The sequence below is a fragment of the Artemia franciscana genome, chromosome 19 (genome assembly GCF_032884065.1).
Source record: "Artemia franciscana chromosome 19, ASM3288406v1, whole genome shotgun sequence".
Taxonomy (NCBI): Eukaryota; Metazoa; Arthropoda; class Branchiopoda; order Anostraca; family Artemiidae; genus Artemia; species Artemia franciscana.
The window spans coordinates 34,248,261-34,267,137 of NC_088881.1; the positions used below are offsets into that span (position 1 = coordinate 34,248,261).

At 35.5% G+C, this 18,877-nt stretch overlaps 2 protein-coding genes across 2 annotated transcripts in view; one reads left to right on the forward strand and one right to left on the reverse strand.

Annotated features, from left to right (window-relative positions):
- LOC136039597 (26S proteasome non-ATPase regulatory subunit 12-like) overlaps positions 1-16,339 on the forward strand; it is a 65,900-nt gene extending 49,561 nt beyond the window's left edge. The window contains exons 7-9 of the mRNA XM_065723463.1: positions 1,192-1,360; positions 5,309-5,386; positions 16,055-16,339. Of these exons, the coding sequence (XP_065579535.1) occupies positions 1,192-1,360; positions 5,309-5,386; positions 16,055-16,279 (472 nt within the window). The 3' untranslated portion in view covers positions 16,280-16,339. The remainder of the gene's footprint in view (positions 1-1,191; positions 1,361-5,308; positions 5,387-16,054) is intronic.
- Positions 16,340-18,474: 2,135 nt separating this feature from the next.
- LOC136039598 (uncharacterized) overlaps positions 18,475-18,877 on the reverse strand; it is a 35,214-nt gene continuing 34,811 nt past the window's right edge. Inside the window, exon 3 of the mRNA XM_065723464.1 lies at positions 18,475-18,799. Coding sequence (XP_065579536.1) covers positions 18,560-18,799 — 240 coding nt within the window. The 3' untranslated portion in view covers positions 18,475-18,559. The remainder of the gene's footprint in view (positions 18,800-18,877) is intronic.

Genomic DNA, 18,877 nt, shown 5'->3' on the forward strand with positions numbered 1-18,877 from the left:
GTTTCTGGACCCGTTCTATTCTGTCAATATCCTTTTTGAGATATGGCGACCAGATGACAGTGGCGTATTCAAGCTGTGGCCTGACGTAGCTTGTGTGTGCTGATATCTTTGAGTGATTGTCAAGGTATCGTAGGGATTGACTGAGTAGCCAGAGAGTATTCGACGCTTTACGCACAACCAGGCCGATATGTTTTTCTGGTTTGAGGTCCAAGCTCAGAATTACACCTAGTTCCTTTTCACGGGTAGATTTTGTCAGGTAGATACCTTTCATTTTGTATGAGTACATCGGATTTTGGCGGCCAAGATGGACGACAGAGCATTTTACTAAATTTGGTGAAAGTTGCCATTCTACGAACTTCTCTGTCAGGGCATCCAAGTCGCTTTGGATTTGTGATGATGCACTAGCTTCTCCCAGGAGCTTCGTATCGTCTGCAAACAGGCCGAAGTCGGTTTGAGAAATGGCATTTATGCAAATGTCTATGTACATGACGAACAAGACTGGGTCGAGAACACTACCTTGTGGGACGCCACTGGTTGCATCTGTCCATGTGGATAGTGTGTCTGCAACCTTGACTGCTATTTTTCTATCATTCAGGTACGCTGAGAGCCAATTTTTTAGCTGTCCCTTGATTCCATAGATTTCTAGGCAGTGGGTGAATTTTCGCAAGGATATACGGTCGAAGGCCTTAAGTAGATCGATTAGGATAATATCTATTGGAATCCCACGGTCAAGGGTAGACTGGATGTAGTCGTGTATTACTACTAGTTGGGAAACAGTAGAACGATTTTTACGGAAGCCGTGCTGATGATCTGAGATGAGGTTGTTCAATTCGAGGTGCGAGTTTAACTTTTCCTCTATGACCCTTTCCATGATTTTCAGGAAAGGTGAAGTAAGGCTGATCGGGCGATAATTCTCCGGGTCACTCTGTTTCCCTTTTCCTTTGAAAATAGGTGTTACATGGGATAGCTTCCAGGAAGTAGGAAACTTGCATTGCTCGAATGAGATATATATATATATGGTTATCATTCCTGCATGCTGAGGGACGTAGGCGGGAGTAGTTAGGGGTGGTTATAGTATCTCTCTAGGTAGTTAGGGGCCTAAATGCTCTTTCTCTTTCTCCCATCATCTCTCTATTTTTCTATTTCTATGTCTCCTCTGTGACCTCCTAAATTTGCAATCTTTTCTTTTAGAGAATTGCTACAAACCTTTGTTCGCAATGAACTGATCCATTGGGGAGATTTGTGTACTAAGTATGAAGGTGAACTTAAAGGCGGCCCTCAGTCAAGCCATGTTTTCAATCCTGCTAGCGACGAAGGAAACAAAAGATGGACAGAACTGAAAAACAGAGCAGTTGAACATGTAAGCAAAGAGAACAGAGCGACTGTATTTTACTTTCGTGTTAAAAAGTGTGCTTTAATTTCATTGGTTAATTTATGTGACGTGTTTTTCTTATCCATTGTTAACAGTGACACTGAAAATGGATTTGTTTTTTTTGATCGGTTAAATGAAAACCAACAAAATTGAACATATCTTAAAAAAAAATCATGAAAATCAGAAATTTGACTTCAATGATGAAGACCTTGCGCGGTTCCAAAGTTCTGGGAAGTAGTGGGCTCTAAACTGAAAAAATAAAAGTGGGCGGCGAAATCAGAAAAAAAAATAAGAGCTAAATAACAGTTCAAATAAGATAAATCCTTTTATTAGACAGTAAAAAAAGAAGAAAAGTATATGGGATGTTTTGGTCACATATACAGTGATCGTCATCAGCAGAAATACAGCAGATATACTGGATGTATTTCTGCTGATAACAACCACTGTATATGTATGTCGTAATATCCAGTATATATATATTTTTTTTACTGTTTAATAATAGGAATTATTCCTATTAGATTTGTTGTCTATCGTCATGGAAAGGCAGTGTGGTCTTCGAAATAACCCAAAAAAAAGCTGAAAACGTTTGGCATGAAATAATTTAAGAATTGTTAGCTGTCTTTGAAAATCACCAGATTGTTAATGCTTGAATTTTGTGAATGAAAAGCGTCAAATGTAACCAGCTAGTTTTGTTTATTTGTTTTTACGGTTCAAAGTGGCAACACTGACGTAATCTTTGAGAATGAAAAGCGTCAAATATAGCCAATTAGTTTTGCTTATTTATTTTTACGGTTCAAAGTGGCAACTCTGGCGTAATTTTTGAGAATGAAAAGCGTCAAATATAGCCAATTAGTTTTGCTTATTTATTTGTACGGTTCAAAGTGGCAACTCTGACGTAATTTTTGTGAATGAAAAGCGTCAAATATAGCCAATTAGTTTTGCTTATTTATTTTTACGGTTCAAAGTGACAACTCTGGCGTAATTTTTTAGAATGAAAAGCGTCAAATATAGCCAATTAGTTTTGCTTATTTATTTGTACGGTTCAAAGTGGCAACTCTGACGTAATTTTTGCGAATGAAAAGCGTCAAATATAACCAATTAGTTTTGCTTATTTATTTTTACGGTTCAAAGTGGCAACTCTGACGTAATTTTTGCGAATGAAAAGCGTCAAATATAACCAATTAGTTTTGCTTATTTATTTTTACGGTTCAAAGTGGCAACTCTGACGTAATGTTTGCGAATGAAAAACGTCAAATATAACCGATTATTTTTGCTTATTTATTTTTACGGTTCAAAGTGGCAACTCTGACGTAATGTTTGCGAATGAAAAACGTCAAATATAACCAATTAGTTTTGCTTATTTATTTGTACGGTTCAAAGTGGCAACTCTGACGTAATTTTTGCGAATGAAAAGCGTCAAATATAACCAATTAGTTTTGCTTATTTATTTTTACGGTTCAAAGTGGCAACTCCGATGTCATTTTTGTGAATGAAAAGCGTCAAATATAGCCAATTAGTTTTGCTTATTTATTCTCACGGCTCAAAATGGCAGTACTGACGTAAATTTGGTACTGCCCTAAAAATTCTAAGTTTTTAAATTACCAACAAAAAAATCTTGGAAAATCGTGGTTGTCGTCTATGAATCCCAATATGGGTTTAGAAGGTAAGAATGTTTTTACTTAGATGTCCTTAGTGCTTTAAGGGTGTGCCAAAAATGTAAGCTGAATAAGCCCACTTTTTTAATCCCTTAATGTATTAACCAGTGGCAGAGCACAAGCTTTGATTTGTTCTTTTGTATGAAATTTTAAACCAGTGAGATGAGCAAAAAATTTTATGATTCTCATCATTTTTGACAGGTAAATTAACGTAAGCGTAAAATATAAAGACGAAATAAATAATTTGTGTCAGTCGGGAGGATTCATCTAGAAAGGGTCTTACTCATAGGACCTGAGTATCATAGACGCATGTGAATTAGTAAATTCAGACCCATTTCAATGAATCATGAATTTATGAATGATTTTTTTCAATGTTCAATTTTTTGAATAAAATTTATTAAATTTCTAAAAAAGATATTTGGTTTCAAATTTATATGTATTCATATTGTCATTGAAAGTAAATGCGTATTAAATAAGCCCTTTTAATCTTAGGACATCGTGAAAAATACCTTTTAACTTGTTCCAGTTGCCCTTGTATTGCCCTCATAGCATTTGAACTAAATTCTTATTGTCTGAAGCAAATAATCCTTTTCATTCTTGGGTCATTGTCAAAAATACTTCTTATCCCATTCACATTTCCCTTGTTTTAGAGTATTCGTTCTTGAAGTGCCGAAGAAATAAGTGTTATTAAATAATTAAATAAGTTGTTAATTAAATAAATAAATATTAGATAAGTTGCATTACCTTGTAGAACTAGAAAAATCCAAAAGGGCATACATTATATTATGTTCTAATTCATTTTAGTTTCTAATTTTAAAACTTGGTATTTTTTTTTACTAAAAAAGTTTTTTTTTTACCACCGTTTACTAGTTTACTTAGTTGTTGTTGTTTTTTACTACCGTTTAATTACTTAGTTTAATACTTTAATACTTAGTTCTATTTTCTAGTCTAATTCTAGGTTTAATTTTAATTAAAATCAAACATTAAAGTGAATTTGAATTAGAAATAGTAAAAACGAAGAGAACAAAAAATGTCCTTTGTTTCTTTTGGGTAGATAGAGTGGTATTTCACTGGCCCGGTGTTTTCTTCATCTCTATTTTTTTTTTTTATAACAGGCCCGAAATTTCTTTCGTTTTACTTGTTAGTCATGTTATATATATATATATATATATATATATATATATATATATATATATATATATATATATATATATATATATATATATATATATATATATATATATTAGTATTATTATATATATATATATATAATAATACTAATATATATATATATATATATATATATATATATATATATATATATATATATATATATATATATATATATATATATATACATATATATATATATATATATATATGAATATATATATATATATATATATATATATATATATATATATATATATATATATATATATATATATATATATATATATATGATATTAGTATATATATATATATATATATATATATATATATATATATATATATACATATATATATATATATATATATATATATATATATATATATATATATATATATATATATATATATATATATATATATATATTTAATATATATATATATATATATATATATATATATATATATATATATATATATATATACATATATATATATATATATATATATATATATATATATATATATATATATATATATATATATATATATATATATATATATATATATATACATATATATATATATATATATATATATATATATATATATAGTGGGAAGAATTGCAATATTTATGGGAGTTAAGTGAGGAAATTTAAAGTTCTAGAGCAGATGCGAACGTAGCGGGCCATTTGGCATACTGTTCTCATCCCAAAAATCTTGGGATTTAACCCCTCTATTTCTTATATTCCATTTTTTTCTTAGAAACTGTCCCCTCCCCTCTATCCGGAAACAAAATCCTGTATATACACCTGCGTTTGGGACCTTGGAGCGGAGGCTTCTGCTTTTGATGACTAAAATATGTAATTTTGAATTTTCCCGAAAAGGATGGTAGAAGATGTTACGTTACCTGTTTACTTTTTTTGCCTTTTTTCACCTTGGAGGATTCTATCAGACCAGTGTATATTGGACATCTTAAGTTCTAGTTTCATTATAGTTCTAGTGTCATTACATCATTAATTATATACAAATGTATATTTGTATATAATATACATATTTGCTTATGTGTATTTTGTATAAGTGAACTTCTAAGTTTTTTTATTTATTTTAGAATATCAGAGTTATGGCAAAGTATTATACGCGAATCACATTAGCTAGGATGGCCGAGCTGCTGGATCTATCTGTTGAGGTAAAGTTTTCTAGTAATTGTTTTACTTTATTTCATTTTTCAGCTGATTTGGTGTGCATCTCGAATGTTTACTAATCAAATATTGTCCATAAAAATTGTAGATTAACACACTATTAAGTAATATCGATTAATATTATATTACATACCTAGATATATGGAAGAGGGATGTGCAATTGAGGGGCTACTGGATTTGGTCAATTCAGCAATTAATTTTGTTATTTTTCAAGCAAATTCAGTTATTGGCTTCCACTGTTTTTTCCATTAATTTCAATTCGATTACATATATGTTTCAGTTCAAAATGGTAAAAGAATATACTAAAAAAAAGTAGCAAACATTTAAAAAATGGCGCTTGAAAAATACAAGATTTAATTGTTTTTTATATTTTAATTGTGTACTCTTCACAACGTAAATCTTTCCTGAATCACTGAATACGTATCCTAAAACACTGATACGCTGAATACCTTAAGCACTGAAAAACTAATACTCGCGTGTTTTCTTCCTAAAGGTCTCAAGTCGGATATTTTTTTATATCTTCTTCGAGAATATCGATTTGTTTTATTCCTTGTAATATAGCTGCTAATTTAGGTATTATATGCGTCTTCCTTGGATAGCATTGGTTTTGATCTCTTGATCAAAACCCATCAATCATTTTTCAGGAGCCATACCCCTGGCTCTTGAGGTACATTACCTCTTTCATTCCGTGAATCACATTATTTCCGTGGATTTTTATGGTTTTCAACCAATTACCTCAACACCAATATTCTCTAAACTGTATGAGAGCTTCGCAGCAGATTAGATTAAAAAGACGATCCTTGTACTTATTGATGAACAACATTTCGGAAAAAAGGCTTATCAACGGCATATCACCTGGTCAGTCTCCTCGACATTGTATATAAATTACTTGACGAGTCAAATACCTGCCTCAATCTCCCTTTAATTGACTCCAACAGGCTTTTGATCTGGTTAGTCATACTTTTTAGTAGAAAAATTGCTGAATGAATTTAATGTACCCCATTTTCTAGTCAATATTATTGCACCTTTTCTGCCTAATGGGAGTAAAGTTGATAAAGTACAAAAATGTTTATTCTGATTCACTCTCTATTTCTTACGGAGTTCCACAGGGTACGCTTTTAGGTCCTTTACTATTTTTGGTAATGATTAACAATGTTGCTAATGAATCAGCCGATCGATGGAAGTTTATGGATGACATATCATTGCTCGAAAAGGGCGGAAGAAATATTAAGAGCAGAGCCATGGAAATTCTAAAAGACGTTGCAAGTGAAGCAGACTAGTAAAAAATGAAAGTGAATTCCCATGAATCTCATATCATGACCTTTAGCTTTCTTAAATAAAAGCCATCATTTATAACCCCAATACCTAATGAAATAATCACAACAAAAACTAAACTTTTAGGGGCCACACTGACTAGCGATGTGAAATGGGAGGCCCACATTTGCTCTATTGTTAAACAGGCTAGTATATATCTGTCTCTCCTTAAGCTTATTACTAAATTTTCATGCCCAAAAGCAGATATCCTCCACCTTTATATACTTTTTTCCGTCTACAGCTTGAGTATGCTTGCCCGGTGTGGCATTTTGATCTTACTGTGGGTCATTCCGATAGGCTAGAAATCATCCAGAAGAGAGCCCTGAAATTGAGTGTCAGGGCAAAGTGCCTTACATTCTCCTCCTCAAGGAATTCCGCCTCCCTACCATGGCAGCCCGACGTGTTACTCTCTGTAACAATTTCAGAAATCATGTGCGTCGTAATTCACGCTTTCAATGTATTCTCCCAGCCCTTTATTTCCCTCCAAAGCCCCGTTTACCCCGATCAAAAGCACAAAAAATCCCGGTTTTAAATCATATTAATACAAGAACTAAGAGTGTTGTGCCAGCGATCGTTGAAATCTTAAATTAATGGAAATTGTAATGCATCACTTTAATATATCATTTGTATTATTAATGGGTTAGTTTTGACAGGCCAGTTAGATTCATTGCTGTATGTTTTTCATAATGTACTTATGTTTTTACTTATGCTCTCATTTTTATTTATTTTACTTATATTACTTAGTTTCACTTAATTTTACATTTTACTTACGTACTTGTGTTTGTGTGCTTAAGTGCTAGTTTTTATTCATTTTGTTCATTGTACTCATTTTATTTGACAGGCCAGTTTGGTTCATCACTTTAGGCAATGTTTTAATATTGCACTTATGTACTTATGTTTTTATGTCACTTGGTATTAACCAAGTGACATATAGCGATCGCAAATTCTATCGGTCTGTCCGTCTGTCTGTCGGTCCCGGTTTTGCTACTTTAGGCACTTCCAGGTAAGCTAGGACGATGAAATTTGGCAAGCGTATCAGGGACCGGACCGGCTTAAATTAGACATCGTTGTTTTCCCGATTTGATCATCTGGGGGGGGGGGAGTGGGGGCCGGTTAATTCGGAAAAAATAGAAAAAATGAAGTATTTTTAACTTATGAGCGGGTTATTGGATCTTAATGAAATTTGATGTGGAATGATATTATGTCTCAGAGCTCTTATTTTAAATCCCGACCGCATTTGATGACATTGGGGGGAGTTGGAGGGGGGAAACCTAAAATCTTGGAAAACACTTAGAGTGGAGGGATCGGGATGAAACTTGATGGGAGAAATAAGCACGAGTCCCAGATACATGATTGACATATTCGGAATAGATCCGCTCTCTTTGGGGTAGTTGGAGGGGGGGGGGGGTAATTCTGAAAAATTGGAAAAATGAGGTATTTTTAATTTACGAACGGGTGATCGGATCTCAATGAAATTTGATGTTAAGAAGGATATCGTATCTTAGAGCTCATATTTTAAATCCCGACCGGATCTGGTGACATTGGGGGAGGAGTTGGGAGGGGGAAACCTAAAACTTGGAAAACACTTAGATTGGAGGGATCGGGATGAAACTTGGTGGGAAAAATAAACATAAGTCCTAGATACATGATTGACATAAACAGAACGGATCCACTCTCTTTGGGGTAGTTGGGGGGGGGGGGGGTATTTCTGAAAAATTAGAAAAAATGAGGTATTTTTAACTTACGAACGGATGATCGGATCTCAATGAAATTTGATATTTAGAAGGATATTGTGTCTCAGAGCTATTATTTTAAACCCGACCGGATCTGGTGACATTGGGGGGGGGGGAGTTGAGAGGGGGAAACCTAAAACTTGGAAAACACTTAGAGTGGAGGGATCGGGAGGAAAGTTGGTGGAAAAAATAATCACAAGTCCTAGATACATGATTGACATAACCGGAACAGATCCGCTCTCTTTGGAGTAGTTGGGGGAGGGGTTAATTCTGAAAAATTAGAAAAAATAAGGTATTTTTAACTTACGAACGGGTGATCGGGTCTCAATGAAATTTGATATTTAGAAGGATATCATGTCTCAAAGGTCTAATTTTAAATCCTGACCGGATCTGGTGATATTGGAGGAAGTTTGGGGTGGGGGAATCTAAAATCATGGAAAACGCTTAGATTGGAGGGATCGGGATGAAACTTGGTGGGAAAAATAAGCAGAAGTATTACATACGTGATTTACATAATTGGAACGGATCCGCTCTATTGGGGGGGGGGGGGGTAATTCTGAAAAATAAGAAAATATGACATATTTTAACTTACGAAGGAGTGATCGGATCTTTATGAAACTTCATATTTAGAAGGACCTCGTAACTCAGATCTCTTGTTTTAAATTTCAACCGGATCAAGCGTATTTGGGGGGGCAGTTGGGGGGACCGGAAATCTTATAAAACACTTAAAGCGGTGAGATCAGGATGCAACTGGATGGGAAGAATAGAAACCTGTTTAAGATACATGACTGACATAACCGGACCGGATCTGCTCTCTTTGGTGGAATGGGGGGGGGGGTAATTTTGAAAATTGAGGTATTTGTAACTTACGAAAGGGTGAGCAGATCTTAATGAAATTTGATATTTAGAAGGATCTTGTGCTTTAAAGTTCTAATTTTAAATTCCGACCAGATCCTGTGACATTGGGGGGGGGGGGGGGGTTGGAGGGGGAAACCGGAATTCTTGGAAAACTTGAAAATGGGGGGGGGGGGGTATCTCATGAATAGATGATCGGATCTCAATGAAATTTGATTTTAAAAGGAATTCATGTCTCAGAGCTCTTATTTCAAATCCTGACCAGATCTTTTGACATTGGGGGGAGTTGGAGGGGGAAATCTTAGAAAAACACTTGGAGTGGAGGAATCGGGATGAAGCTTGGTGGATAGAATAAACAAATGTCCTTGATACTTGATTGCCAGAATCGTACTGGATTCGTTCTCTTTGTGGGAGTTGGGGGGAGGGGTTCAGTGATTTGGCGAGTTTGGTGCTTCTGGACGTGCTAGGACGATGAAAATTGGTAGGCGTGTCAGGGAGCTGCACAATTTGACTTGATAAAGTCGTTTTATCAGATTCGACCATATGGGGGGCTAAAGGGAGAGTAAAAACTAGAAAAAAATTAGCCATTTATAACTTACGAGTGGGTGATCGGATCTTAATGAATTTTTATATTTAGAAGGACATCGTGACTCAGAGCTCTTATTTTAAATCCTGACCGGCATCAAGCCTCTTATTTTCCCTTTTAAATCAATCTATTGATTCATAGAATTTTGTTAGGGCTCATACCACATGATCTCTTGGCTCTTAGCTCTTCTCACCTCGTCACAAGTGCCATATGAGCTCTTAGCTCTTGTTTTTTACAATGAAGGATAGCTTACTAAAGGCAACAAACTCGGTATTTTTTTCTTGTTGTGAGACATTACTTGATAACTAAGTACTATCCCATTGCTTTTTTGCGACAAGCGCTTTTTAAGACATGGCTTGTCACAAAAATCCTCCTTAACCTAACGTTTTTCTGTTCATGGCTGCTTTGAAAGCGTTGACATTTCAAGCAAACTTACTGCCTGGATAGCGCTCTTAATCTGATTTAAGCCAAGCCCATCAGATCCTGATTAATAGGATTAGTATAGATAACTTGACACCTCCATCGGACTGGATTCTGATTGTCAATCCGTCAATGAGCTGAAGTAACGACACTAGCTGTTGTAGCAGGAGTTGTTTGGAGTTGAAGTATCCATCTTTTTGACCTGCTTTTTGAAGGAAAACAGGGAACCCTTAGAATGGAGGGGTCGGTAACTAGCTGTGATTTTCAGCGTATTGTGGCTAGAACGAAACCGAGCTTTAGCCACAATGTGGCTATGTGGCAATGTGGCTAGAAGATTGGAGGCTATCTGACTGCTTCTAAAAAGGCGGTGAATAAGACCCTGGCAACGACTGAACTAATACTGTCAGCTTCTTTGGAAGGATTCCCTACATCGAGGTGCAATGTACAATCAAAGCAACTTGTTGATCCTCCTAGAACATAGACTTCTATGATATTTCCTTGGTAACAAGCTTCTACAGATAGTTGCTAGTAGAGTCACATTACTGTCATCTTGGCAATTAGGTGATAATGAAAGAAGTAGATCTGGAGTGAGCCATGTTCTAAGGAGGAGGGGATTCTAATCTCTTTTACATTAGTGTGTAAACATTAGTGTGGGAGGAGGGGATCGTGAGTGTTTTCAGAAAGCTTTCCTGGGGGTGGCAAGTGTCACAAGGAGATTTGTTTTACTGAAATTTGGGAGATACGCTAAAAATGTGTTATCCCTTTTAGTTCCCCTTTAGGAAAAAATTTTAAACTATTCTAGAAATTCTGCCGTAAAAAGTCTAAGATTGCGGAGAGATTCAGCCGTAAGAAATGCCATTTTATTTATTTGCTGGTAAATAAACTGGACGAATATTCTACATAGGGGGTTGCAACCTAAACGTTACTTATTATGCCAATTTGTGATGCATAATTTGTGATGACTCCCATAAAATGGGGGGTTGCAACCTAAACGTTACCTATTATGCCAATTTGTGATGCAAAGGCTTTGTTTGTCCGTACTGTCTGGTGGGTATGTATTTCTAAGCCAACAGACTGATTGTGTTGAAACTTAGTGCCTGTGGCCCTCATAGGCAGAAGAAGGTAACGAGGGGGGTGGGGATAAATTATTGGTAGAATGATATTAAATTCAATCGATATGTTAATTATTTGGGAGATACGGATTAGCGGATTTTTAGAGCAAACCATGGTCTGGGGGAGGGGGCTCCAACCTAAATTCTAAGTTAATGTTGTACGGAACAGCTCACACCTTGTGCTTTAATTGACAGTTTTTCACATAGTGGTATTTCAAACTAGTAATATTTTACTATTTTTGTCGAGATGATATGCCCTCTGGCTTCAAAATGCTTTATATGAATGTGACACCGACAAAAACTAAAAAAGTTAAATAGATGATTTCTTGATCAAGATTAAGATAAAAAAGTTAATAGATGATTTATGACCAAGCTTGATATCTGTATTGGCGGTCTGATCTCCACTTCATGGCCTTTCAGCCAAGAAGTGTTATGGGAGTTTGGGGACAGTCATCCTATGCTTTTGCACACTTCTGAAACCATATAATAAACAATTATAAAGATTTACGAGTACATATTGGGTAGCTACGACTAGTTACTAGTAACTGATTATTAAATAATTGTTTAATTAGTTATAATTGTCAACTATTAATATATTTTGAAGAGAGTATTTTTGTTTTATTGGTGTTGTTGAAAATAAGCTTTCTTCAACGGTAATGGTGCTTTCCAGAATTAGTTGTCAACAAACCGATTAGTTCAAACGAAACTAGGCAAGGTTGTTTTTAATTGATAGTTTAGACTTAATTTAATGAGTGGAGTAAAAATACGGTTTGACCTTGGGGAAACTGCAACAGAGTTTTTTTCTACACCAAAATGTTCAGAAAAATCAGCTAAATTACACAGAAAAAAATCTACCAAAATCCCTCTTGCACAAGTATCCCAAATTTGCCCTTGAAGGGGAAAAATGACAGCGAGATATCGATTTTTGTGTTTATCAATGTTTTGGAGTTTAAATAGTCAAAATACTACGTCAGAAATCCAGTTCTTTGTATCAGGGTATCAAATTTCAAGTTTATGGAATGGGGGGAGGGATGGGTAAAGAATGCGGATCATTATTTGACGGATTCGTACGACTAAAAGATTATTTTATATCAAGTAGTGCATTGCCAAATATGAGGTCAAAAAGCAGATTTTTTTATTATTATTTACCTGATTTCCACCTTTGAAGGCCCTGTAATATAAGGGAATGATAAGTATTACTTCCTGAAAACCAATTCTTTAATCGAGGTCAAAACTTTAGATCAATCTCAGTTATAAAAATGAACGTTTAGAACTCAGGTAAATCAATTACAAAACATTTGATTTTGAAGCATAACCTAAAGCTAATTCTTCTCGTCTTTGCTATCGTCCTAATCCTGTCTTGCTGTAGCGTTAGGACATAACGCCCCTATACATTCCCCGCTAGCAAAGTTACAGGGTAACCGTTCTGACGGCAGCTGCATCTGCTGGTGAAGCATCTGTCATAATGGGAAGACACATTCCGTGACGAAGAGAGGCGCAAACCCCACTCTTTAGGCTTTAGCGAATTGGACCTGTCTTGCCTCTTCATTATTTGCAAATAGCACCTGTAAAAGTGGTACTTAGCGGCAGCCAAAGTCAATGGAAGCCACTCTGCCTGAACGAAAGCATTTGAACTTACAACCTGCGTGGTAAATAACCACACCCGGATATCTTTCAGGATCTTCTCATTACTTTTCCTTTGTATATGCGGATCAAATCTTTTTCTCTAGCTTCGGTTATCTCCTGGTGGTTAGATCCTGGAGCCATGAAGATCTTGCAGGCATTCTTAAAAATGCCACCTTTAAGTGACAAGGAAACCACTGCTGGTTTCCCTACGCCGTGAAGTCTAGATGTTATATCGCTGCCAGACATTGCATGGTACACGATTTGATTTTCTGCTGCTTCAGTTTCTAGTTTGTTCTTGACCCTTTTTATGTCATACACTCGTTGGAACCTTGCTCAAGTCAGAATCACTGGTGCTAACCACTGAGGCTTGAGGTTGAAAGATTAGAGCTGATTTGACCATTTCTCTCTCGCTATCTATCACAACAGAGGACTTCTCAGTCATAGTTACAGCTTTATCGGTTCTCATGAAAACACGTTTGGTAATTCCTTTCACTTCCATGTCCTAAAGAATCTTTTCTCCCACAGATTTGGTATCGTCTGCGTTTATAGACGATGCTGTGAATCCTGCTTGAAAGTTTCTAGGGCTCAATGTATCGAACTATCTTTTCTATGTCCACCAGATCTGTAGCTCTCCTTGAAGATATCGCTTCTGCGTGATTTTCAATAGTCAGATCTTTAAAGTCAGTCGGGTTCTGCATGCGTTCGTTAGCGAGAACCAAAGTAGGCATAGCAGATGTCTAAATTGTCTACTACAATTCATTCATGCCTCTACCTCTCGTCAGACCGCTACTTCTTTTCATGCTTCTCATTAACGTTTGTTTGACCGCCAAATAAGGAGAAAGTTCCACCCAGTAGTTGTCAGTTTTTCGGATGAACAGGTATTCCAGTAACATTCTTTAATGCTCTGGGTTGTCTTTCCTCAACTGAAGGGTCGACTGCACAAACGGCCAAGTAGACTTCGTGTAAAGACTGTGGCCGGAAGCAGCAAAGTAAGGAAGCATTGCTAACAAATACTGTAGAGAAAGCTCAAAATTGCCACTTCGTTCAGCTCCCAGGTCCTTGCTAATCGCTCTTTTACAATATAAACTATTTCATGGATAAGCTCTGTTGCGTCTAACACTTGTACTCTGTCAATGACATCTCATTCAAGGAGCGACTCGTACGCCTCTTCTGCCTTTTCAAGGGGTTCTGGTAACATGCCATTGGCATCAAACACTCTGCTATTCAGTTCTTATGATAAAAGCTTCGCATAAAGGGCAACCTCCAATACACCATGACCTCACACAGCAGTACAGACAGCTTTGCCTTGTAACATACTTTGCCCAGTGTTGGGCGGTTATACTTGACTTATGATTTCCAAAATTCCCGAGTCAGCCATAAGGAAGACAATGGCTCCTAGGAAACTTCCGCGTGTGAAATCCACCTAGGACAAAAATGGCATTTCTTAAAGCACTTGTGGCAGGCTCTGCATTGGTAATACACTTTGGCTTCCGGTCAAGCATTTGGTCAAAGGTTTTTCCCGCTCGACTAGCGCACTCGTTGGGTTTATTCTTTTGCCCTTTTTGCGGAACAAAACCTTATATGTAGGCTTGAACCCAGTCATATATCAAATACTATGGTAGATCAATTTTCAGAACCGTTTTAGTCAAGATGAGGTACTTGACTACGTAAAATCAAAGTTTTAACCTCATTTTCGAATTCGCCACCATTCATTGGAAACGATCAAAAAATACGACAGCCTCTTTATTTCGAGTTTTAAACCCCTCCCCGCTCTTTTTTTTGGGGGGGGGGGATGGGCATAAGGTTACGAAAAAATGGAAATGTGGATTCAGATTTGGGTGATTTCCCCCTCATTTTCCTCTGCAGTGGCAAAATTTGCACACTTGTGCAAGGGAGATTTTGGTAGATTTTTATTTGTAATTCAGCTGATTTTTCTAAGCATTTTGGTGTAAAAAAGATTCTGTTACAGCGAGGTTTGACCCTTTTTTTCCCGTATCTTTCCTCCTCTAAATCTGTTTTAACGCTATAGAAAGATGCAATATTGTAATTAGGTTGGTCCAATTACACCCCTTAGGTTCAAAAAATGGTTTTCTTAGCATCTTAACTGAAAAACACGAAGAAACCCTTCCCACCGCTTCTACATTTTCGTGAACAGGCACTGCTGTTTTAAGGTGTTTGTTTAGGTTGAAGGGATTGTTTTAATTACCAGGATCTGCTAGAAATATTATTGCCCCCCCCCCCAAGAATAAAAAAACTTGAAAAGCCAAGTTATAATAAAATACGTTGATTATGGATAGCTGGCTGCTTTCCTTGGAAAACATCCTTAGCTACGCCATTGTTTCTGCGGGAAAACTTGTTTTGGTACTTATCGGTTATATAGTAAACACTCGGGAAGTGAAGTTCGTTAATGCTAATGAAATCAAACAAAATATGATGAAAATATACTAGTTTAGAAACAAATTTAGAATATATATTTGAACATTAAGGATGGGGGGGGGAATCATAGCATATATTAAACTAACCTAGCCAAACCAAAATACCAACTAAATACTTAAATAAGATATAGCTACAATTTATTTTCCGACCAAGAAAAAGTAAATTGTATGGTATAAAGAAGGTCCTTGACCAGTTTCTTGTGTCATGTTCGCATCATCCGTGATCGAAATTCTATAGTGTTTATTATATAACCGATAAGTACCCTTGTTTTGCCTTAGAAAAAGAATAATAAAATCAGTTTTTCCTTTTTGAGAAAAAAGTCCTCCTAAACTTTGGTTTTTAAAAAGACTGACTATTGAACATCTGATTTGCTAGTTTTATTCCGTAAAAAAATAGAATGACATTCTTCTTAGAATATTTTTTTCAGTCAGGTTCAACGTTAGGTTCTTTCTCTTTCTTTTTCTCTTTTTTTTATCAATGTTTTGTTTTGTTTTTCTATCAAATCTTGATCAGTACACTTTTTCATATTCTGTTTATACTCAAAATTCTGGAAAAAATTCTTTTCTGTTGTAGGAAAGTGAACAGTTTTTGTCAAACCTTGTGGTAGCCAAGACGGTGTTTGCCAAGGTTGATCGCCTCGAAGGAATTGTTTCATTTACCAGCAATTTGAACCCACCAGAGGCCTTGAACGCTTGGGCAGGGAATCTAACCACTCTTATGAAGCTTGTGGGACGGACAACGCATTTGATTAACAAGGAAGAAATGGTTTATAGACACCTTCTACAAGTTAAAGAGTGATTTTATCTCTTTGCTTTTTATAATCTCTTTTTCGTAATATAGTACCCCTGAAATTGAAAATGGGTCTCTTGTCTATCTCTTCTACCAATACATTATCTACGCAGTGGCGTCGATTCACGAAAACTGAGGGGGGAGGGGAACTTTTTTTTTAATTTAGACAATGGAAATATAAAAAAAGCAAATATCAATGAGAATACCAAAAAATATGTTTTCTAAATCTATGGGTGCACGCCCCCTCCTGCCTGTTGAAGTCACTACATCATTGTCTGTCAATTTTTGTCTTCCAAATACCTTGTATTAAGTAGACTTTGAGTATTGTTGACACATTTTGTTGAAGGCTTACTGGGTGCATTTTGGGTTTCATCTATGTAGTGGCTTCGATCTACGAAAAGTAAGGAGGAGATATGTACTTCTCAAAATCTGGGGTAGGGTGATTTTTTTTTAATTTTGTCAATGAAAATACCAAAAAAGATGTTTTTGAAAACCAGGGGCACATGCTATCCCCCTCCCAACTGACGCCATAGCATCAACGTCTGCCAATTCTCGTCCCAAATGCCTTATATTAAATAGTCTCAAAATTTAGTTACAATTTTCGTTAAAGGCTCACTGGATGCATTTTGAATCTCTGCCCTACCTTAGTTCTGCTCTAAGATGGATGGATGGATGATAGACTATCTATCAACAAATGAAAATGACAACGTCTTTATACATTCTTGAAAAAGGCTTATGCCAACTGTGCCTCTCATTCATAATTTCTGTGTGGGCTTTTTCTTGGCTTAAAAGACAGCATTGAAAGACAATGAAATTTTTGCAACGATAGAGATAACAATGCAATGTAAAACTAAAGTATATCTTGTAATGTCACTTAAAAGCAATAGCATGGGGAAAATATGAAAGAAAGCCAATTTTTTCTCTATTATTCATGCATGAATTGAGAGCTCTGTAGTTATTTGGTAAGTCAACAAAAAAATCTGTGAAAGCCAGTATAAGACACGAAGCTAGTACCGAATTTTTCTGTCTATAACCTTTGCGCCACTCGTCTTGTGAGACATAAAGAACGCTGGTTACGTTTTTTTCGCTCAATTTGTTTGTGGGCTAGAAAAAGATTAACACATTTTTCCACTGGTAAGGAAAATAAGAGCTTGATCGACTTCGTTTGGCGGCTTTAATTGCGTCTAAGACAGAGAGGAAAATACGCCAGATAGAAAAAAATGTGTGCACGGGACAGTAAAAATAAAAATGTCGTAAAACAATAAAAATTAAATGTTTTATAATGACAGACAGTAACAGCGACGCTCTTTATGATAATTTGAGAAATAATCAAACATAGAATAACTGTCGATTTCGATTAAGGTTATGGACCAATAATGACAGTCAGGGAAGCTTTTACTTCCGGAACATTACACTCATGGCTATTGCAACAGACCGTCTCGTGGGAATTTATTTGGTGCGAGGGATGGGGGCGAGGGTGCGACAAACGATTATTCTGTTAAAAGCAAGGGTTTTTCAGAGTCCAAAAACAGCATTACAAGTTTATCGATATTTGTAAAATATTTTGAAGAATATATATCCAGCTAAACATTTTTTTTTCTATTTGAAATACCATTCAAAATTAATTAGTGAACCTCAGAAACTATCTGTTTGTAGAGTATTTTTTCGTTAAGCTAAATTCCTTCTCAGTTACCCTCCTTGAACTAGAAATAATTATTTAATGAAAAAATTCCCTCTCGTTAACATCCATTCAAAATTACAAAAAAAATGATGATTTACGCAATAATTTTACAAATTACAAAAAAAAATACAAATTACAAAAAAAGAAGACGATTTCCGCAATAATTTTACAAATCACAAGAAAAAATACAAAATTACAAAAAAAGATGACGATTTCCGCAATAATTTTACAAATCACAAGAAAAAATACAAATTACAAAAAAGAAGACGATTTCCGCAATAATTTTACAAATCACAAGAAAAAATACAAAATTACAAAAAAGATGACGATTTCCGCAATAATTTTACAAAAGAAGACGATTTCTGCAGTTCCATTAAGATTTTTCTCACTTAAGACTATTGTAACGGACCTTCTCGGGGGAATTGTTGGTGTGGGGTATGCATAAACGATTATTTTATCAAAATTATGAGTTTTTCGAAATCGAATAATTGCTTTATAGGTTTGTCAAAATTGTTAAATAATATATGTGTTGGGCTTTTTTTTAATCCACTCAAAATTACAAAACTTTATAATATAAAACGTGAGTTCAGCAGTAACATAAAATTCCATTAAGATTTTTCTCTACCTCCATACAGTACTTGTTCACTCATGCCAGAGTCTGTGTACAGGCGGGCTAAGTTAAGAACAACAGTAACAGGTTTTTGGTAAGTTAGCTTTTTTAAGGCGTTTGTATAGCTGTAGCCAATTGCATAAGCGGGAGCTGGAGAAACAAGTATCTGGTTGGATCCATTTTGAAAAGGATTACCATTTTCATCTGCTTCTTCCTCTGAAGATCTTTTTTTACAATCCTAAAATAAAGAATACAGGATGAAAATTCTGGTGGGTTATTCAAGAATTGTTGTAAACAGAGGTAAACATAATCGCAG